General features: G+C 37.2%; 2 protein-coding genes across 4 annotated transcripts; both read right to left on the bottom strand.

The window, feature by feature from the left end:
* Positions 1 to 6,429: 6,429 nt before the first annotated feature.
* Positions 6,430 to 17,803, bottom strand: LOC136247079 (uncharacterized). 3 transcript variants are annotated; one of them, XM_066038696.1, is made up of 6 exons: positions 17,707 to 17,803; positions 11,416 to 11,452; positions 10,651 to 10,848; positions 9,627 to 10,358; positions 7,498 to 7,602; positions 6,430 to 7,135 (listed from the first exon to the last, which is right to left on the bottom strand). In XM_066038696.1, exons 2-6 carry the CDS (start codon positions 11,420 to 11,422, stop codon positions 6,693 to 6,695), a joined length of 1,485 nt encoding a protein of 494 aa, XP_065894768.1. In that variant the 5' UTR covers positions 11,423 to 11,452; positions 17,707 to 17,803; the 3' UTR covers positions 6,430 to 6,692. The 3 variants fall into 3 exon arrangements, with proteins under 3 accessions (XP_065894768.1, XP_065894766.1, XP_065894767.1); XM_066038694.1 differs by lacking the exon at positions 17,707 to 17,803 and adding an exon at positions 15,808 to 15,935; XM_066038695.1 differs by lacking the exon at positions 17,707 to 17,803 and adding an exon at positions 15,808 to 15,935 and having other exon boundaries at positions 7,498 to 7,599.
* On the bottom strand, positions 17,756 to 23,348 carry LOC136247078 (uncharacterized). The gene is made up of 6 exons (XM_066038693.1): positions 23,106 to 23,348; positions 21,898 to 21,934; positions 21,621 to 21,830; positions 20,100 to 20,885; positions 18,849 to 18,965; positions 17,756 to 18,519 (listed from the first exon to the last, which is right to left on the bottom strand). The coding sequence occupies exons 1-6, from the start codon at positions 23,196 to 23,198 to the stop codon at positions 18,029 to 18,031; spliced, it is 1,734 nt and encodes a 577-aa protein (XP_065894765.1). The 5' UTR covers positions 23,199 to 23,348; the 3' UTR covers positions 17,756 to 18,028.
* Positions 23,349 to 23,538: the final 190 nt, after the last annotated feature.

Genomic DNA, 23,538 nt, shown 5'->3' with positions numbered 1-23,538 from the left:
GTATCTTCCTGGTTTTTAGCTCGATTTCTTTCAAACCACAAAAGGTTTGAGATTCAATAGTTAACCTATTCACCCACCAATTTTCAGCTTCTTCCCATACGCGGTTTACCCTGTAGGCGTGACAACATATTGGTGTTATTTTTCGTGAATAATCGCTCATAACTCTTTGCCTGTTTATCGTATTCCATCCAAAGTTGGTACTGAGATGCGCCTTTATATCCCCTTCTGTGTGCCAAATTTTAAGGCAATCGAATATGGCGTGGGATTTTTATAGCAGTTTTTGTAAGTGTGCGACAAGAAAAAGAAAAACAATAAGAATAAAAAACGAAGAAACTGAGCCAATTTTTGAAGTCGCATATCTCGGGAACGCGCGAAGCGATTTCGCTCAAATTTGGAATGTGGAGTGCTGCAGTTGGAGGGCATGTCCACAGCAAAAATCGTCTTGTTTCATCAAGGAAGCACAGAGCTACGGAGGTGCGAAAATTGCGTTTTCTTTCTTCCTGTCAATATACTCACGGGTGTTACGCGCCGGCTTCTTGGGCCGCACGACACACTACCGTGTGTCTTGAACTGGGGACTTTACATAATTAATGTAGATTTTGTGTTGTGTATCAGCTTATTAGCTACAGGCATAAAAATTATTAGGAAAATACAGTGCTGAGTGTGGATTGTAACAAGGTAGAATAAATCACAAATAATAGCTCAGAATAACACAGAAACAGTATAGTTGGCAACCATCATGGCACACCTACATGTAAGCACACACAAAGGGACTGACAGGACAATTATATTTGCAAGTATAAGAAAAAATAGGAATTTTAAGCTAGAGTAGGGATCAACTAGAATATAGTGCACCAATAAAAAGTACTGAAAGAAGCTTGAGTTGGTACATTATGACAGCAAATTACTATAATGTAAAAGAAGTGAATATCTGTGTTGTGGAGTTTCCGTAATTGAAATGCACAGTAGGGATATTCACTTCTTTTTGTGTTACAGTAACTTGCTGTCATGAACTTGCTGTCATGACATACTAACTTAAGCTTGTTTCAGTACTTTTTATCTGTGCACTTTATTCTAATTGACCCCTACTCTGCTTTAAAACTCCTACTTTTTTTCTTACACTTGTTTCTGTTCTTTTTATAGAACTGGTGATCAATCTATGTAACCAGATTGTTTCATAAAGATGAACTGATGTAACTATGGGAAGTCAATTAAAGAAGACGCCATCAATATTTTTGTTGAACATAAACTGTAATTTTGCACATAGATTGGTGTAGATACTGATATTCTGCAACAATTGATTTAATTATATGTCTTAAGGTTCAAGACAAGTGTACAGGAAGTAAATAAGGGGCCTAGATGCAGGGGTACTTAAAACAGCTAGAGACCTGGTAAGGGAAACACATGCACACATAAAGAATCAAAACACACACATACATCAATAATATTAGTTACATTAATTAGTAAACAGATCTGACAGATCCCACAGTTCTAAGTAGTGGGCATTGAAAATTCTGTATGAGCAGGATATTGCAATTCTGGTAGCTTGATCAAACAATGGCTTAATAGCTCTAGATGGTAACATGCATGCACTACGTACTTTGGTCAGTGTTTGTATATGTTGGTTAGACGTTATCAATGTTTGCTACATTTAAATGTCTACGGTGAATAAATGTTCAGTTTGTTGCAATCACTGTTTGCTGCGTATGAATGTCTGTTGCATATGAATGTTGAGTTTGTTGCGATTGATACTTTTGCGACCGATATTTGTTACAATTGCGACCAATCTTTGTTGTGACCAAGATATTTGTTGCAATCAGTATTTGTTGTGTATAAATGTCTGTTGTGAATGAATATTCCGTTCATTGTTGCAATCAATGTTTGCTGTGTATGAATGTTGAGTTTGTTGCGACTGATAGTTTTGCAACCGATATTTGTTACATTTGCAATCAATATTAATTTTGCTGTGACAGATATTTGTTGCAATCAGTGTTTGATGCGTATGAAAGTCTGTGCTGTATGAATGTTGCGTTTGTGGCGATCAGTGATTGTCGCAATCAATGTTGCTACATATGTATCTCTGCTGCACATGGATGTTGAGTTTTTGTTGCTACTGATAATTGTTGTGTACGCATGTTGTGCTTGCTACGGCCAGTGTTGTTGCTGTAAGTTCACAATTTGTGGGGTTGATGTTCAAAAGATATCTGTTCAGAATGTTTTGTGGCTACGGTGTACTAATGTAGCATTTGTTGTGTATGAATGTTGTGCTAGGCATGACTGATGATTGGCTTGTCTGTTGCATAAGAATGTTTCATTTGCAATTGCTTGCACAGCGAATGTAATGCTTGTTGTAGCTGATGTTCTGGCATGATGAATGATTGTTGTGTATGAACACTCATTGTTTTACTGTGACTGCCTAGCTTGTGTAACAATGATAACATGCATTACTCATCTCATAGTTAATCTTAATTGTTCATTACTACTTGGCGTGTAGCTATGTGTAAGTTATTCTATGCTTTCTGTACATATTATTGATAGTAAATGGCCTATACGTGATTCTACATTACAAGCAATGATGTTGTCTCACATGCATGCATGTATTCAGGGGCGTACCGAGGGGGTTTCCAGGGGTTTCAGGAAACCCCTTTGAATTTCACACACTACTTGAAACAGTAAGAAATTGAAACTTCAGGTTTCCAGAATCTGGAATCTGTCATGGAACAGGACACATTGCAAATTTTTATCTTAGTTAAATAATAGTTTCTCACACGATAGCAACACTTATAGCTTATGATTTTGGTGAAAAGATCGAGATACTCTAATAAAGCAGTCAGGCAATATAAACTACTCTAATATAACAGTCACTTGGCTGTAGTGGAAACCCTTTTCAAAATTCCTGCGTACGCCCCTGGTATGTATGTATGTATGTATGTATGTATGTATGTATGTATGTATGTATGTATGTATGTATGTATGTATGTATGTATGTATGTATGTATGTATGTATGTATGTATGTATGTATGTATGTATGTATGTATGTATGTATGTATGTATGTATGTATGTATGTATGTATGTATGTATGTATGTATGTATGTATGTATATACAGTACTCATGTATGTCGGTATAACTGGTCTGCATGTAAAGTGATGTGTTGTTGTAGTAATTATGTTGTCGTCGCATGCCGTAACGTTATAGGACTTGGTGCTGTGGAAGGGTGGTTTGTGTAGGAAAGCATGCAGTAATGTGTCGTGGTATGTTTGTACATGCCCAAGTTAGCATGTTAATACATTGAATTCTGTGAGTGATTACACTATAGTAAAAAACTTTAGCGGTAAAAAAAACTTTGGCGAATAGCATTACAATCGCCAAAGTTTTATCCGCCAATTATTTTTGGCAATCACTTAAGCAGATTAGCCCAGACGTGTTGTTGAAAGGATGGGTATTGAAGAATCGTGACAATTATATCGTGGATATTTCCAAGCGTTCCCTTCAATTGTTGCAAGGTTCATTGCCCTACAAGAGTTCACGAAAATCCAAACAATGCTCTCGACACCGTTCCCGACAATACAAGAACCAGCGAACGATGTAGTCTCGCGCAGCCAGACCACTATTTCTCCCCACGGCGCTTATCGATTAGAGATTATAAGCGCCTGCTCGAAATAGGGTCTGGTACACTTCCAATAGGCTAGTTGTGACAGCACCCGGCAGGAATGTGAGGTGTCGATTATGCCGCTCGAAAAGGCGTTAACAAGCACACGTAAGAATTCGCCATTTCATGTTGGTTCTTTTTGATTTAAAATTTAAGGGTGCATTATCAACGCCTATAAATTCTAATCGAGGTGCTGTCACAACTGATCTATTGGAAGTGTACCAGACCCTATTTCGAGCAGGCGCTTATAATCTCTAATCGATAAGCGCCGTGGGGAGAAATAGTGGTCTGGCTGCGCGAGACTACGAACGATGCTTAGCTACCAACGTTGAAACCGGGTCACTACTGCTGACCCGGATGACTCACTGACCCGGATGTGACCCGGATTAATTAAAGCCGAGACGTGTTTCGGCTAGTCTCGAGCGAGCGAACGAATCTACATTTTGAGCGTTCGATTCGTGTTGAGTAAATATTGCAACTTCAGCCTAGCTGTAGGTTGAAGACCAAAAAAAAAAAAAAAAAAAAAGGTCTTCACCTACTGACAATAGCTACCACCATAGATACCCTCAGTTTCGTGCTACATACTGCACTTACTAACAAATGGGCGTGGCTGAGCATATGTTGGTAATGCGATAAGTGGGTGTGGCTCAGGAAAGAGCTACGCGATAGCGTTTATAAGTTCCACGTCGTCAAACAAACAATTTCGTTTCTCACGTGATCCAATTCGGGTCAGACCCGGATGACCCGGAGAAAATGTGACCCGGATGACCCGACCCGGTTTCAACGCTGACTACACTGGTACGGTAGCTACCACGATCGAATGCAACGTCGCTACGCGCGATTAAAAGGGTGTGGCAGCTATTTCCATAGTGAGTCGTCATCCCTCAATGCAAGGGATGGAACAACTTACCATCTTCCATCATTGAGAGCAACAATATTGACTCTTTTTCAGCGGAACTGCAAACATTGTATGGAACTCAATAACTGTAATCTTTGTAACTGCGTAGTTAAATTCATTAATTTATGATTGCTTTTTTTTTCCTGAGCATATCAGCTGTGCTGTCTGCTCAGTAACAATAATAATAATAAAAGACTTGCGATCGAAACGGCTGCCACGCCCCTTAATTGGCAAGTTTTAATCACTCGCGTGTAGCGAATAGTGTTGCATTTGAGCAGTACAGCACGTGGTAGCTACAGATGAAGCCCCATTCGCCTAAGTTTTTTTCGTCAATTTTGAGGTGAGTGGGTTTTCGCCAAGCTTTTTACCGCCAAAGTTTTTTACTATAAGGTAAGTGTGACAAATCACTTTGTTTGTAAATAATTCCATTCCTACTGGCTAAAAGTATTATGAAGTGACTTCTGATAGTTAAATCAAGTGCTCCTGGTCCTTTTCTTTAATTAAATGCCATGTATCATTGTCTAAGACTTAGTTTTAACCATTCTAGCGCCTGAACAAATCACCCCATTTGAAAGTTACGTAATTGGCTTCCCACGCATGGTGAAATCACTACATGGTCTGATAAAACCACATCTGCTAGCAGAAAGAAGCTTTGGTTGTGACATTTCACAGTAAGAAGGTTTAATGGTTGCTTTATCCAAATGTGCAAAAACATTAATTTACAAAATATTGCTGAAATTTTCAATTGAGTTTTCCTGCAAATTTTGCATGTGCCCAAAAGGATGGTTTTCCAAAATTGGGTCACAATTGGTGTCCTGCACATGTAAAAAATATTATACAGTTTGATATGATCATCCATATCTCCTAGCAAAAAGAAGCTATGGATGTGAAACTTCACATGTCTTGACTCGTTAATGCATTCCTGAGCACTGGTAGCGGTGGTTTATATGGTACACCTTCTCTTCCCTTTGAGGTGAGGTGTGAAAGTGGTAACTAGATCACTATATATGCCTAATCAATAAAGTGCTCAAGTGCTTCCAAACAAGGACAGAAATGATAGTATACTGATTATCCTCACTGGTCTAAGATTCTGTCCTGTATTCTACATACTAATCACATAAAATACCATGTTCCAGTTCCACTTTAGTAGAGCGGCATAGCACCAAAAAAAATAATGGGCATTTTGTGTACTTTGTGATACAATTATGAAACTTACCACACAAACTGTGCTCCTCGCAACATATGTTTTTTGATATAGAGCCATCACAGATTTGACCTTTATAGAGCCATTTTGTCACTGAAAATTAATCATTTTTGTCATTATCTCCCTGAAGCATTATTTTACACTGTTAAAGCATGGTATCGAATTAGAAGTGTTGATCTAAGAACTATTGACTTTTGTTTGAAGTTTGTATCTCATTCCACTACAAAGTTATGATCATTATTTTTTTGTGAGTCATAAAATTTTTGCTCTTGGGGTGTAAATTACTAATGGGCAAATAATTCATAGAATTTTTCATAAAATTTCATAGTTAAGATAAATGATCATAACTTTGGAATGCAATCACCTATTGACTTCAAATAAAAGCCAAGTAGTTCGCTTTAGTAGCACCTTTAATTTGAAACTGTGCAAAATGATGCCTCAGGGAGATAAAGACAAAAACAATGAATTTTCAATACAAAAATGGCTGTAAAGGTCACCAAAGGTCAAATATGCAATGGCTCTATATCCAAAAAATTATGTCACAAGGAGTAAAACTTATATGGAAAGTTTCATAATTGTATCAAAAATTGCACAACTATCGCACTATGCTGCTCTACTATTTAAACTATTCCATGGCTTTATTGGAATAGTTACAGATTGCAGATAATTCAGAGATGCTTACTTGACCTGTTATGTTACCAAAGTGCAGTTTATACACAATATTATCTCCTTTTTATTACATGTGCTATATACATTGCTAACAGATAACTACAAAATGATGTAATGAATGAAAGGCTTATACATAATAATAAGCAGTTATTCATGCTATTATTGTATATAGTAGAGTTTTAAGTATTGCAAATGAACTACATGCTAGTATGTATGAAAGAATACATTTTGTATATATTGTCATTATACCAGTTTGTGATTTTTAACAGTTAAAGAAAAGCTTTGAATGCATTACGCCATGCTTGCTCACTAATGGTAGTTGGATGCTTCCTCTCTGGGAGTGTACCAGAATTAGTCCCCTCCTCATTTACTGGTACATTTGTAGTAATGCTACCTTTCTTAATATCACTGTGTTCTTTTCCTGTCATTTGTTCACTGATTTTGTCTTTCAGAGAATTAACATTAGCTGAAGGAAAAATGGTTGTCTGTGCTTTCACATGTAAAAAATGCCGTGGAGCATCATTAGGTAAATCTTTTTGAAACGGAACAGTAGATTGCTTAACAAGTGGTTTCTTATGTACAACAGCTATTCTTTCAACACTTGCTGTAGCACTATTTGATTGCACCAAGGCTGGGTGATGCACATTAATGTTTGACATTGGCTGTCCAGAAGAGACCATATCATCATATACATCTTTATGGTCACTAGCAGCTGTAATGAAAGTGGCAAATTATAACATTTCATCATGCATAATTATTGTACAGTCACTATTTATTACTTCAGCTAATAAAAATGGGTTACATGTTTTGTATTCCATCTAATCACATCTAATGATTGACATCTATTATAGCTATAATACCAGGCTATACTACTATTGCAAGATATTGGAAAATTAACATCATGCAACTTGATAATTCTTAGTACACAGACATTTAATGTCACAATGTTTACCATGAAATTTGATTTACTTGTACAGAGCTCTGCTTTTAAACTAATGAAAGTACATATGTTTCTAAAAGAACATCTCAACTAGAACTATGTCTATAGTGCATGTGCTTAATATATGTACATACGTTTAACTCTTGCTTTTGGTACAGGCTTTACAACTGAAGCTGACATTGAAGACAATTGCTCATTTGGTCCATTGTTTCCACTACCTTGTTGAATAGTCTGACCTACTAACATAAAAAATGTAGACAATACATTATGCTGTTAGTGACAATGCAGGGACGAATCCAAGAGCTGGCAAGGGAAACAACAGTGAGACACTACTAGAGGTTATCATTTTCTGCTTCAAAAAATCAGGATTCAGGAACCTAAAATTTAGTTTGTTTGTGCCCCTCCCATTTTGACCTTTGCAGATGGCTGCAAAGTCTTAAAAACTGTTTAAAAGTTAATACAATAATTATTTAGAGGAACTTAGCAAGCACAAAGTTGCTGGGTGATAATCTCAGCCCTGAAAGCTGCTTAGACTTTGGTTTCACGTGAGTTTGCAATAAATGGTAATAAAATGTATGATTTCATGAGTTATATAAACTGATAATCTAATCAAGAGAAGTACTGTATAGCTCCTCCAGAAAGGAAGGGATTGGGGAGAGGGAATTTGCCCCAAATTCCCCATGCTGGATCCGCCATTGCAATGTAAACATTATTTACATTTGCTTTATAGGTGGTTAGTATATCATGTGCAAATGGGGCAAAATTCATATAGATCCAAATCTTCGTATCACAAATACAGTTGTGAAAGAGGCTAGTATTTAATACAGCTTGGTTACACAGGCATGTATGGTAGAATTGTTGAAGCTACAATATACTGTACAAGCTATACTAGATTGTAGTATTTAAAATCATAATCTATTCATGTACATACATCAACAGTTTTCCCAAATTAGGTCATATAATATTGCATTGCATTACACTTGTGTAAACTCTGCCCAAACCTTTGCCAAAATGCTTTCAGGCATTTCTTGAAATATTTTTCTTTAACAAGAATTTTCAATGCAAAATATGTACATTCTTTACAGGAAACCTAGCAGCAAGCAGAGATATAGCCATAATGTGTTTGGAAGTTACTTTTAAGCTTATAATGGAGCACTGAATGTTTTCACTGGCTACTGACAAGAGGCACAGCAATCATGATGTAGCTTAGTTAATTTTGAAATGCATATTGGTCTTCAGGCAGCAAAACAAATCTTCACTTTAATGACCTAATGAAATGATCGTGTACTTAGCATGGAGTTCGGCTTAAGAAACATAATAAAACTGACCTATATCTTCACAACATTCCTTACCATAACATTATACATAATAGGAATCTGTGGAATATGCTTTTAAATCTCCCTATCATTCTTTATGACAATTCTTTTTTATTCACCTATAATCCCCAAAAGAATAATTAAAATTTCATGGACTGATCCCTGAAATGCAGCTAATTACATCTGTTCTCTTCTGTCACTGTTGAGGTAATTATATAGCAAGTATATACAAATTGTAGCTCAAAAAATTGAAATCACTACATTTGGGTGACTACTTTATTAGGATAGGTGAATAGTCTATGTATCTCACTCGTTATTCTATTCTGGCTTTATGCTGGCGCTGTTTGAGAAGTATCTGCCAGAAAATTTCATATTACACTGCAAGTAAAATTAATTCTGTAAATCATCCTATTATTCTGTCATTATTACTGACTCTTTTACCACCTTTTGTTATTATTCTGGCACATTCTGTGGGTCCCTAATGCATACTGACTAGTGGAAACTATACAGAACACTCAATGCACATTGTAGATTAGCAACTGGACTAATACTCCCTAACACATAAGTCAAGATTATTAATTTACAAGGAGTTTAAACTCCATAATATTGTAGTCAGGGATATCAGCCTCGATATCAGCTTAATCTTAAAGATGATTTTCCAAATTTGAAATATTTCGCTATACATAAACCAACTTGTTTTAAAGGTAAAAAATCCAAATTTTTAAAATATTATTTTGCCAATACAAATGTATATATATGGAAATACAGGAGTATGTATAGATACATTAACATGATGTGAGATGTCCAACCATTTATGGCTACAAATCTTTTGATGTTAGCATTGCATGAGTGAAAGTACTTGTAGACATAAATTATTAATTCGTATTTAACATTTGATTTGCAGTTAGCCACCCATGGATTGGTACCTTACTGTTTAATTTGCTTACCAGCTTTCCTTCTAGGTTTCACTTGAGGTGGCTTACGTGTATTGGCTAACACTCGCAGCATATTAATGTCTTTTTGCATTTGATTACTTTCTTTCTTAGCTACTTTAGATGTGTCTGGCTCATCTTTGCTTTGTGGTTTTGTTTGAACCCTAGGTTTGGCTCTTGGTGGCAGTTTGCCCTGTGATTGTGATTTAGGCGATACTGCTGGAGCAGAACTATTCTTCACCTTTATTAGTGATTTTGAAGCTCTAGTTAGAGCTGGATGTTTAATAATGTCTGTGACACCATAGAGGGTAAGGTGAGTATTGGAAGTTGATGGTGGAGGGGTTGGTGCTGGAACAGATGGAGGCCGACGAACACACTGCTTGTAGTGGTCCATCATTTCACAGATGTATGCCTCATCTTTTTTATGCTGTGCTGATGTGTTCCGACAAAAGAATTCTAAACAGTCTTCAATTTTCTCCTGTGGTAATCGTAATGTGAATCCAAGCCTCACAAAATTTTGAGATTTAGAGCACTGGGGGCAAAACTCTATGAAAACACCTTCATGAACTGCTCTCAGCAGCTTTATTTCTACTGAAGCCCATCTATGTCTCACTTCTGTATCATCATATGGTGAAGAAAGAATAATCATATCATGACGTGTCAGATCTGACCAGGAGACATCTTCAATGTGAAGTAAAGAGAACTCATTGTCACTGATACCATAATGCTTCACTGGGAAATACTCATCTGTAGTAGTAAAAGAATCACCATTATTAAACATAACAGTACACTAATAGTTCATATTTTTTCCATTGGCATCCCATAGAATCCATACTTTAAAGAGGCTATGGTAGCTACCATACCTGGATTGGGTCTATTTTGTATCTATTTGCTTTGAATTTGCTGGCTCAGTTATATTTTGTTTAACAGTAGGATTCACTGATGTACTACAGCATAAGTCCATCACACATTTGATTAGCTTTTTATATTACTAGTTAAGGTACTGCATAGACTTATATACACAAATAGGCAAACATACATTTAGTGACTGCCAGTTTCAATGCTACTATCCACTGAACATGGTCCATTTGGTCATCCATTTGCAAGTACAGTTCATTTTTGTTCAGCATTATCTGACTCTTGTTCACTGTGACAATGTTTACCTCTCTAGAATATTCTAGTTCTTCTTTGTCTGCAGTTTTGTAGACCAAAATTATGTGGGGAGCATCTGGTAAACCTAAAGCATGAGGTAAGGCTTATTGCCATATATAACATATTATACACATGCATTAATTATATAATACACCACAGCATGATATTTATATGAATGTATGATGTGCCAAGGGCTAATGTAGACTAAGGAAGAGGAGGACTATGGCTGAGTAAGAAATTAAGAGGTACAAGAAAACAGCCTTTATTTCCTTACTAAGCACATGAGGTGTTATTAATGTTATTTTTACATCTTGGCTACTACTTTTATTGCAAATGATATGTATATATACTGGATGGTCATTTTTGACTCTAAAAATATTTTTGATTAATTCATGACATACAAAATTACAACATAGACTTTTGTAGTTGACTGAACTATAAGGAAATTTGTAAGAAATTTCTTAGCTGAGGAGGGAGATTTGAAGAAGACATTCTGTAAGTCTACATTGTAGCTTTCTAATGATTTATACATGGGATACAGAAGGTACCATATGTAGGTACTTTGTTTTAACTATATTATATGATTAAATATGTTATGCATATAACCAGGGGTTGGGAAGAGTACTAGATATTCCAGATACAATTGACTAACCTTTCATCAATGCCACATGTCTTGTTTTCCAATGTTGCTACAAAATTGTACACACAAGTTAACATACTGTTAGTCAGTTACAGCACAGCTCAATCACAATACTCTGATTTTAAAAGTAGTGTAACCTGTATTAAACAGAAATAAACCAGTTAGGCTCTTCATCAAAATTTTCACTATTCCTCCTGAGTTACTCCAAGAGCTATACATAATTATTACCACAATTATTACTTCAAAGTTTTAAAAACATTTGCAGTTAAAATGTTTAGCAAGATATTAACACAGTAACAATTTCTGTATCTAGCTCTGCCAAGTTTGGCAGAAAGGATATTTTTGTTAGCAAGATATTTCTGTTAGCAAGATGCTCAGTGACTAGTGTCATTGAATAATGAGCTAATCTACTGATCTTTCTATCAGAGTAAGTGATTGCTCTATTAGAGTATTGCAATTTCAGATGATCCTTTATGCTCTTCAAAATACATAAATAATTAATTCTTATATTCCATCATTATGGAAAATTTTAAAGCCCTCCAATTGTATATAAATGTTGTACCTAATACAGTTTAAATGCTTTAATTTAGAGCCATTTCTGACCGGGCCTGCGAAAAAGGGAATGTGGGCACACAGAGTTTGACTGTTCTTTCAACCTTTCATGTGTCATAACTTTCTAGTTAGTGACCATGCAAATTTCATCACTTATTAAACATTTAACTGGTGATATATATACTGCAAGTTACAGAATGCAAATATTCCATCTTAATATTGAGATATCGAAATTTGCTTTATTTTCGTTGTACGTACAATAATTTTCGTATGTAACAAAAATTTCTTACACAAAAATTTCTTACACAAAAATTTTGACATAAGATCGAACTACTCTAAAAGAGCAGTCATTCACACAAATGATATGAAAATATTTTTACACGAAAGCTGTTATGATTTTTTTGCATGAAAATAAATTGAATTATGGTATAACATGTAATGTGATGGGATGTAGTTTGTGCCCACATGACCTATTTTTGCAGGCCCGGTCAGTCGGTCACATAATACAGTGTGTTACATCAGTTTTGCTGTAACAAACACACATGCAGCTGTGCAAAACACAGCTGTTGCCACCCAGCGAACCAGCACTGGTGCATCATTCAGGCACTTGAGCCTTGTGTACTGGCTAGTAACCCATATGAGGACTGTCCAGGTCTCACAGAGAGATGTCACAGAATCCAAGCCCCACAATGACCCAAACACCACTAAACAAAACAAGAGCAATTGGGAATTTGTTTCGCCAGTAAACAACAGGTATCCATTGATAATACAGCTGGGTGGGCTGCTTTCTCAGTTGACTCCAGACCGCCAGGTCCCCATTATCAAGAATTCATAAGGTGAACTCTTGCCAATATACAGCTGGGTAGACTGGAACAATGTGAGTAAAGTTTCTTGCTGAACGAAATAACAACGCCACATTGGCATAGCTGTTGAACCTAGGACCTTTTAATTACCAGGATGATGCTCTAGCCACTTGGCTATGCTGCATCACATGCACACGCACACACACACACATATACACTACACTACACTACACTATACATACACATGTAAACAACACACAAGCACATGCACAGATATATACACCACATTTTCTACATTGCCTAATAGGAATTGCACCATCATCCACTCATTGTTTTATTTGCAATGGTCATGATACAGCTATACACAAACCAGAGGTAGAAATGACCCACTGGAACTCCACTACTCCAGCAACTGCATACAGATGCACCTAACAAGCATGTCTGTCTGATTACAACTTTGTGACATTCTTTCCTGGGAAACTTAAAATCTCCACATAGGAACCTCACGGTAGAAATGAAAACCATGAGATTAAATAACAAACACTCAATCAATCAATCAAACATGTGAGAGTGCATCATTTGTTATCATCAGGTGGTAGGGGATACAGATGGTAGTTTCCAAGGATATTAAGAAATCCCTTTTGCAATTTAAATTAATAAGTTTCAGCAGGAAGTTAACACACTAGCACAAGAGTATATGAGTATAACAGCATACAGTACAAGACAACAGTTAATAGCAACATAAAATGTGCATTCATTTCCAAGGGACATGAACCCTTTTAAGATTAAATACTCTAATAGAGCAGTCACCTCTACTGTAACAGAACATTTCCAATAGACTATTCATGCATTTATGCAATATATATTTAATGCGATTAAGAGCTTTATTGTTGGAAATGATGTAAAGTGTGTTGGTTTTATTGAGGAAGGAATACTTCTAGAGCAGGCATTGCTGCATTATAACTGTGGGTGATGCAAAACTGAGTATGAATTTCTACTGCTGGTCAGCAGTTTTTAGTCATGCATAGGGAAAATAGCCTAAATAGACCTCTGGTATTATTTTTAATATTATGCACTTCTTGGGTGTATGACAAAAATACATCCTCAATGCACTTTATTGTTACACTTAATTAATTCTAACAAATTAATGATTCTATTTTCCAGTTTTGCTACCTGTATGTGTAATTGTGTAGGTACACTAACTACATACCTGTGTCCCAACTAGGGAGTTTAATATTATGATCATTCATTTATCCATAAAGTATAGCAATCTGTCAAAGTTTAGGTCATTCAAATATTCAAGGTCTCTTAGTGGCTGGGGACTGTGCCCTCAGCTGGTAACTTTGTGCGCCTGAAACCCTCCTTTAATACGTATCATGGCCATGCCCCTGGGTGGCTTACATCACCTTGCAATTGAATTTCATGACCCCTTCAGCTGATAACCACTGCCCATACAAGAAAGTGCTAACTAGGCCTGAATTTATTATGTAGGCATCTAGCATAATGCTGGCATAATGGCCAGTGCTGACTGACACAAATTATAATGAACACCTACTGTACTCCCATGAACACATGGAAATGTACAAAGGTCTGATACACAATTTGGTATTCCAGAGACTCACTTGCTTACAAAATGTACATGCACCAAAAAGAACATTTACTGCAGATGCACTATATGCTAAACAATGATACTCAATATCTAACCAGTGCTATTAATTTATACATGTTTGCTCTTGGAGTGATCAATTCACAAATCATAATAAATTATTAACTATTTTTAAACCTACAAAGTAGTAAACTATAACCAAGGTACTGTACTAGTGCCATGTATACTACAGTACCTTAGCCAAAAAATATTAATGCCATTTGACTGCTAGTCATTAACACATACCCACGCATTTATACCAAAACAAAGTGGGCACCAGTTATGAACATGAATGGCTGTTTTACCAGCAATGGTCCATCATTTAAATGGATTATCAAACACTTGTCATATCAAGGCGAGCTTGGGTTGGCATGCATCCAGTATGCCCCAAGTAGTCAACTTTAGGGCACGCATCTAGTAGTATGCCCCGAGTATTCGACTTTAGGGCACACGGCCAGTAGTTTGCCTCAGGTCTTTTACTTTGGAAAAATAGTTGTTAGCATTAGGGTTGGGTTCAGCTTTGGTTTCTTCATCACTCTTGTTATATGTGTATAGAAGTTACTTCAGTTAGACAATTATAAAGTAGAAACTAAGTGAGATGAGTAGCTGCAGCACTGGTGGTATAGTGGTTACAAGCATGTATTATAAGTGCCTTTAATGTAACACAAAACCTGTAAATAGGAATAAAACTGATGTTGGAGTGTGTGATTGTAAAGAGTTGTTTAGTGTTGAACTACTGATATCAGTGCTGTCAGATCTGCTAACGATATACTATATTGCTATGTACACCAGAAGGACATTTTTGTTCCTAAATATAACAAGTAAATGAAAAAAACAAAGGAACAACAATTCAAAGCACATGTGATGGAAGCACCTGACCCTCAGATATTGCAAGGTCAAGTACTATATAGCTTTTGTATATACTGTATGAGGATCCTACAGTATACAGTATGTCAGAACACTGCTGAATAGCAAACTAGCAGTGCTTTAACATTGATGCAGTCTCCCTCTCCTGTGCATTATGCACCTACCAATATCAAGCCCCACCCCACCCCCGGGGAGTCCCCCCACACGTACTGGGGATTTGACATCTACACTTGCCCCATCATTGGGGCTTTTGGCAGCGACAGTTTGCTGATCCAAATTTTATTTTAAATAGGTAAATCAATTCCCTATAGAAACCCCTTTCTTGAGGTGGGGACATAGTGGGCTTTTGACAATCTTCTTAGCCCCAGTACTGGGGAATTTAACATTAGACTTTGTCAAACCCCCACCCTTCCCCGGGTGTGGGGTGGGGCATGACATTGATAAGTGCAGTAAGTTGGGCCGTCGCATTCACTGATTGAGGTGCAGTTTTAGCAAAAGAGTAGAGCATCTATGCTACACCACACTGATTAACCTTACCCGATGTTTAAACTTTATCTTCACTAAACCTTCCTTTATGGGTACTCGATTGGCCATCGCACCGCAATTAAACACACCGTTGAGTCTGCTTCACACTCCCTGCTGAACAGTTACGCAACAAATGGGTGTGGCCACTTACGCAATAGATGGGAGTGGCAACGGATCTAATGATAACCGCTAGAACAACATTGAAAGTAACACGAGACTACCAACAACCATATCAAACTCTTCAGGGGAATTTGATATGCATCACGAGTTAGCTATCACGTTGTTGCTAGATACGATAGATTACTCTTGTATGAGTTGAAATGAATATAATGTGTCATCAATGATGTGTAGATTTAACTCCAGTGGACCCCATGCTTTCCTGTTTACTAAGTGCTAACATAGCTTGTGTTGTAACTAGTCGTGGCCTATTTACAGAAGTATAGTTATGACAGAGCTAGCTATAGGCTTGATGGTTCAGGCTGAGTGTGGCACAATAAATTATTATTATTATTATTCACACACTTTAGTCAAGCTACAGTATACACTGATGGAAGCTTCCATGCAAGTAGCAGGCCTTGTTGAAGATTCTAAAGTGCTAAAAAGTAGCTAATACCGGCTTACGTTGTCTAATAAATGTACTGATCGTCACCTAAACAGATGTTCAGTGTGGCCCAGCCGACCCTTTTTAGGCACCTATAAGCACTGCCGCCCTGAAAAAGAGTGCTTATATGGTTGCCTAAAATGGGTCGGCTGTGCCAGATCCTGCACTTGACTGATGCATATCATAACCTTTGCAATGATAAATTAGTTTTGTATATGTAAAAGTGTAGTACCATTAACTACATGAACCATTTAGCACAGTTCTAATTAGCTACATATGTATAGGACACATAATATAACACACCCAGAGATACCTTTTGGAACATTTTTCTGAATGTATCTATACTTGTTAAAATGTGCATCAGATGCATCCAAAATGACCCTATTTTGATTTCTAACATGAATTTATGTTTGACCATGTTTTCTCTAAACCATTATTGCTAGCTAATAGCTAGCTACCTTATATGTACATGCATAGTTATGAATAAATATTTTGCAGCCGACAGTTTTGTCTACATAATACGCCACCTAATATGCAGGGCCGCCCAGAGAAATTAAGGGGCCCAGGGCAAAGAGTTAAAGTGGGGCCCTTGACCCAAGTTGTAAGGTGAAGACCAAAAAAAAAAAAAAAAAAAAAAGGTCACAACCTGCTGGCAATGACAATAACTACCCATCACCAACCATATCTCCTTATCTATAAGCTTGCTACACTGCTCCTCTGAAGAATACTATGACTGCTCTATTAGAGTAGTTAGATCTGACTGCTCTATTAGAGTATATCGATCTTTTTTAAACAGGTATTCAGGGGGCCCTTCATGAGGCCTCCTGGGGCCCCTTTCAGGCTGGGGCCCGGGGCAAAATGCCCCAGTTTCCCCCCCCTGTGGGCGGCCCTGCTAATATGATATTATCTTATTTATGTAGTAAATTGCATTAAAAGGCATGGTCCCAAAGTGTCTATGAATAATATTATGTATGTGTGTGTGTGTGTGTGTATGTCGTGCGTGCGTGCGTGCGTGCGTGCGTGCGTGCGTGCGTGCGTGCGTGCGTGCGTGCGTGCGTGCGTGCGTGCGTGCGTGCGTGCGTGCGTGCGTGCGTGCGTGCGTGCGTGCGTGCGTGCGTGCGTGCGTGCGTGTGTGTGTGACTAGTAATGCAACTATCATTTCCCAACCTTGGATTCTAAATTTTATATAAGCCTTTATTTTGTGTTGAAGTTACTATGTAAAGAATATACTTTGTAGCTGGTTCAATGGTCCAATGTTTGCACAAAATGTTTTACTCAGTTGTTGTGTTTAAACTTTTCAACTAACTTACTTTGAAACACAGCTCAACCTGTCAATGTAGTTTTGCATGTACACTCATCTCACAATACAAGAAATTTTAGAATAAATCCACATAATATTGTTTGCATATACACATAGTACAACATTGCAATGAGTACATAATAAATTAAAATGTAGATAATGTTATTAATAATACTTATGTCTGCAAATGCCAAACACTATTAATGTATGCATGTACAGCCATCTATAAAAGTTTCACATATATGAGTATAAGTATAACTGACATCTACACTATAATAATATCAGAAAATACTGCATGTATCTGTTATACAATTTTGTGTGATACTATAATTTTACATACGCTGGTAAAACAATGTGCGTTGCAACACATTGTGCATTTCTTTAAATTTTTCACTTGTTCCTGATGAAGTTTTTTGCACCGATAAAGTTGCGCTGCCACTTGTGGTATCAGAGTAACTTGGTTTCTTATCCATTACCTGTTTCCTGTAAATAGAAATTGACTTGGGAACCACCTTGCTTTCTGTCAGTGGTATGGAAACAACATCTGGACTACCACTTGTTAATTTGTTCTTAAGCTCATCAACATAGGAAGCAGATGCTTGTATTGTTGGCTGACTATGTGCTGTTTCCAATGGGTAACTAGTCTGTTTAGCAGCTGACTTTCTTTTGACATTATAATAGCTGGATGATTCTTCATTACCACCAACATTTATTGTAGTAGCACTGTTAGACTGAGGAACACCTGCATGGTGCTTTTCATCACCATACGAATGCTGCTGACTAGGTGAGTCAATTTCATCATAGATATGCTCAACTATGGGACCTATGATAACACATACATGCTCAAAAATTTAATATGTATGCAATGTGTGCATGCATGCATGTATTGCATGCGTGTGTGTACATGTGCATGTGTGTGTGTGAGAATATATAATTATGCATGTGTATATGTGTGCAGGTGTATCCGGCACATCTTCAGTTTACATACCACAAGTATAGATATGACTTTTCTTAACATCTTGCTCAATAAACATTTCACATAATCTTAGTGTATCAAAGTGAACAAGAAATGTTTGCTACTATATGCATGCACCAAGTCTAGACTTCAAAAACTCAATTTCAATGTAATAGCTATTAGAAAAAAGTTTATACCTCCTCTTGGCTTTGGTATGGGCCTTTCCCTTGGCCATGTCCCTGAAGATTTTTGCCTTTTTAGTTGATTGGTTGTGTCTTGTTGAAGTTCTGGCTGGACCCGCTGAAGATGATTTCCTACACAGATATGCGAGGTTATTAATAATTACATGTACATATATGCACATGCACACACACACAAAGCAAAGAAAAGCCTCCAGTAGCTGTGTGAAACACAACTAGTGAACCAGCACTACATATTCCTGTGCACCACTTAGACACTCAAGTACTGGGCATGCAAAGTAGTGGTGGATCCAAGGAGGTCCTCCCCCCTCCCCCACCTCCCTTCCAAAAAATATAAAAAAACTTATACAAGATCGAGATACTCTAATAGGGCAGTCAATCAAATACTCTAGTAGAACAGTCACCACATATAACACTATTGTGAATCCATAGTTGCTAAATATGAAAACTAACATCTGCAGCACTATCCCAAGCATAGGCACACTTATAGCATGCTAAGAATATTTTGTAACTGAAATGTACATGTGCTTTTGTATGCCATTCTTTTAATAGGCTCATATACTGTAAATAGCTAGCTGAACTACTCATGACTATCACTTATCTCCATACATCTCTTAATCAATGCAGCTAGTCCACTTAGAAAGCAGTATGATTTAGACATTACATTTTGTGCATAAAACCATTCTACATCAAAATTTTCAGTCTGAAACATATGAAATGATTGTAGCTTCTGGGAGGGTTGCGCCCCTCAGACCCTCTGCTTCATGTACTTACTACTCCGGTGGTGCACAACTCTCTTTCTAAATCCTGGATCTGCCCCTGCCTAGGGCAGGACTAGTAACTCATGGGAGAACTGTATAGGTCTCATAGGAAGGGACTATGGAACCCAAAATAACTCCAACACTCCTAAGTGAGACAAGGACATTTGGTTTCCCAAGTGACACTCACTGATATTAAAGCTGGGTGGCACGTACACACAGACACGCACTTAATAGACTATAAAAGCACACTATACTGCAACCATGCATGCACATACTCCCACATGTCATTGTTAAAACAAATAATACTAAGCAATACTAAAAATCTGTTTGCAATTTTATTGATGTGTGTATGTATAAACTCATCATGTAGATGAAGAGTAATAATTATTTTAAAATGTATGAAATGTGTGAGACAACTGTGATGTGATTTGAATAGCTAAGGATATTTCATTGTGGTATAAAATTAATGCCATTTAATTCTGCTTACCAGGAAATCTTCTTGGTGCAATAGGAGGTCGATTACTTACATGACTACCACTAAGCTGAGGTTGACTTGAAATTACACTTGATGAACTTGTTCCTTGGGTGGTCGTGGATGTGTGGTTAGCTGAATCTTGATTTACATAATGTAAATCCCTTCGTGGCATTGCACTTGATGAACTTGTTTCTTGGGTGATCGTGTATGGTTGGTGGACTGAATCTTGATTTACGTATTGTAGATCCCTTTGTGGTGATGATAATATTGGAGCAACTGTTGCCTCCAGTTTTGATTTTGAAGCTCTACTGCGTGAAGGCTTTTTATCTTGAAACAGCACGTTTGAAACATTGTAGAGGGTTAGGTGCATGTTAGTGGGTACAGGTGGTGGATTAGGTGGTGCATGCAATGGAGGAGAGTAAGAACACATGTTATAGTGACATATCATTTCACAGATATATGCCTCATCCTTTTTGTATTTTGCTGTTGTGTGTTGACAGAAGTACTCCAAACATGTCTCAATTTCATTCTGCGGCAATCGTAATGTAAACCCTAATCTGACAAAGTTAATAGACTTGGAACAGTGTGGACAAAACTCTAACAATATTCCCTCTTGCACTGCTCTCAACTGCTTTATTTCTAATGAATCCCAGCAATGTCGTACTTCAGTGTTATCATATGGAGAGTGAAGAACAATCAAATGGTGAAGTGTGTGGTCTGAGTATTTGCTCTCTTCAACATGAAGTAGTGAGTACTCATCATCATCCAGACCATGGTGCTTTACTGGGATATGGACCCCTAAAGAAAGTTGTCATCGGTTACAAGCGTACATGCATGGCTATAATCGCATGTCAATACTGCACTATATACAGTATACAAGACAATGTTACTTTTTCACTCTGCATAAACCCTAAACTGACCGAAAGGGGTTTTCCACACACATCCAATTTACCTATTTGATGACTCATAACTTCAGATTGAATAGAGCTATGCTTTGAAATGTGGTCAGTGGTGAGTACCAACATACGTAGCATAATGAACGGAGAAAAATGTCAGGCATGTAAGTGTCTGACATTAAGTGTCTAATAACTAAACAGCACAGCATAATACACTAGCTACACAAAATAATTAATACAATAAACATCATTACATAAAAAAAACGCCACAGAAGGAGGAAGCAGTAACAATGTCATCTGGCAAGTCATTCCACCAATGTGCAGTGATATCGATGTGCCGAAAAGATGGTCACCAGTAGGTTGAAATATCCCTGAAGTAAATTATCACCATGCTTGTACTAAGAATTCTGTTCATAGCATATTTTTAAAACAGTACACTCAAGGATAATGGAAGGTAACAGTGGTGATAATTTACTTCAGGTATTCTGTAAGTGTCTAATAACTAAACAATTTTGTAGAATTGGATGTGTGTGGAAAACCCGGCCACATATAATACATATTATAGTATAAAGTCACAATAATAATGTATCTAAATTCCTCAGTCTATGTAGCTACATATATTACGGCGACTACATACTTCCGGTAATGGCAAATTTTAATGCAACTATCCATTTGATGTGTGCCTTTGCAGTGTCTACATGAATTAATATATGACTGCCAACATCATCCACTCTAATATCATCAGCATTGCTCTTTACACTGACACTATGAACTTCTGTATAAGTCTTCAGTTTCTCCTTGTCAGAATTTTTGAACATTAGGAGAATGCATGGCTTCTTTGATATACCTGTAATAGTTCAATAGTTATAAAGATGAGAACAACTTTGTTCACCTTTGTACATTTTTGTTTATACCTTTAATTAATGTCACATATCTTGTCTTCCACTTGTTCTACATGATAAGAAAGAGAACATTTAGGTAAAAAAACAGACTGCCTTGTTCTATAGTGTTTGGCCTGTGGTTAAGGTGTACTGTACTGTAACTATCCTTTGATATATTGTATTAATTAATAAACACCTACTTAAACAATTTTGCATTGTAATGCAGCAATTAGTGAGGAATGTGTCCTTAACACCAGTAAACATCCTGTACAAATATCGTGGTTAGCAACATGTGATAAGTCAATGTGCAAACATCACGCACCAAGCTACGTACATTCAACACATTGTTGTATTGATGTCCTTAAATGTAGGACATGGAGTTGGAGAACTAAAGTATTGTTAACTAAAGAAGGAAAGTGGTCTGCCAAATACCGACCGTAATCTCCCCCTCCTAATGAGCGTTTCTATAGGGAGTGTGATCAAATAATAGTCAGCGCTCAGCTACCTCAGTTATCAGAGATGGAACAATTATTATGTACTTCAATATCAACATCAGTTAGCACATAGTGAACTACAAGGGAGGGAGTGGTCCCCAGGAACATGGCATTGATCAGTGCAATAAACTGTGACACTCTTCTATTCAACTACTACACTGTTTGTGTTTATTATTTTCTGTTTGGTGTTGTTTCTTATTTCAGTTTAAAGCAAAGCATAATAACAGGCTAGCTAGCTACAATACAAGCAGAAAGACTGTACATTATTTTGTCTAGGCATTCAACATGCATGCATAGCAGGGCTAGCCAAACAGAAATTTATTCTAAGTACATTCTAGATATACTCACTGCTAGTCATTCATCAACAGAATAAACACATCTGTTAACATGGTGCTGATTCATGCATGTAACACAAAATGCATTCAGCACAATAGTTTACAAAAAACACGAGCTACATAGCTACATACATGACTATAATGTAGCCACATATCTATATACTCAGTAATACTGAGAGGTTGTCACTGCCATCATTACCCACACTGTCTTATGACATCAGGAAGGCATTTTTTTTCTATGCTGTGTCCTATATAGCTCTTTAAAATTGGCTCGACTTTACCAATACCTACAACTGGTATCAGTTTAATACCACCACCTAGCTATCCATATATTCATGGCTATATATAGCTAGCTACTAATCCACATGTACGTATGCTGAATTTAGTGATGTCAACAAACTGTAATTCTTACATTAGTTCTTGACTTTATCTTTGCGTATCCCTCGTGCACACTATCTGAATTTGTGATTGTGTTGAGCCTACCCCGAGGCTGAGTGCCGCTCATCACTGGACGCTCTCCCCTGACAACTTCCAACTTTAATTGGTGAGCAATGTTAAGCTAAGGTGTGCTCGCTTGTCAGTCATTCTCCTACACCCAGTCGGGCGCTCCACCCACTACAGAAGGTGCAGTAACGTTTGATATGGGCATGGTGATCGTGCATGTGCACGTGATGTGTGTGACCGGGCCTGCGAAAATAGGGCATGTGGGCACCACGCCACATAACATCTCGTATCTCAGTACTGAATATTTTTTATTCTGTAACTTGTATGTTAAAGCCAACCAAGATTTTAATACATGCTGATGATTACACAGCCAAGCAGTAATAGAATACAAAGTTATAACA

The sequence above is a fragment of the Dysidea avara genome, chromosome 2 (genome assembly GCF_963678975.1).
Source record: "Dysidea avara chromosome 2, odDysAvar1.4, whole genome shotgun sequence".
NCBI lineage: Eukaryota > Metazoa > Porifera > Demospongiae > Dictyoceratida > Dysideidae > Dysidea > Dysidea avara.
Note: the sequence above shows the minus strand (reverse complement) of the source record. Positions and strands in the feature narration are given on the sequence as shown.

What these genes read in the sequence shown, in the direction of transcription:
- LOC136247079 (XM_066038694.1), bottom strand. Translation starts at nt 15,864, where the DNA reads ATGGCCAATCGAGTACCCATAAAGGAAGGTTTAGTGAAGATAAAGTTT. An exon ending in ACATGTGGCATTGATGAAAG is followed by an intron (nt 10,849 to 11,415) that starts GTTAGTCAATTG and finishes CTCATGCTTTAG; the next exon opens with GTTTACCAGATGCTCCCCAC. An exon ending in GAAACCTAGAAGGAAAGCTG is followed by an intron (nt 7,603 to 9,626) that starts GTAAGCAAATTA and finishes TTTTTATGTTAG; the next exon opens with TAGGTCAGACTATTCAACAA.
- LOC136247078 (XM_066038693.1), bottom strand. Translation starts at nt 23,198, where the DNA reads ATGAGCGGCACTCAGCCTCGGGGTAGGCTCAACACAATCACAAATTCA. An exon ending in AGATAAAGTCAAGAACTAAT is followed by an intron (nt 21,935 to 23,105) that starts GTAAGAATTACA and finishes CTTATCATGTAG; the next exon opens with AACAAGTGGAAGACAAGATA. An exon ending in TGCACCAAGAAGATTTCCTG is followed by an intron (nt 18,966 to 20,099) that starts GTAAGCAGAATT and finishes ATATCTGTGTAG; the next exon opens with GAAATCATCTTCAGCGGGTC.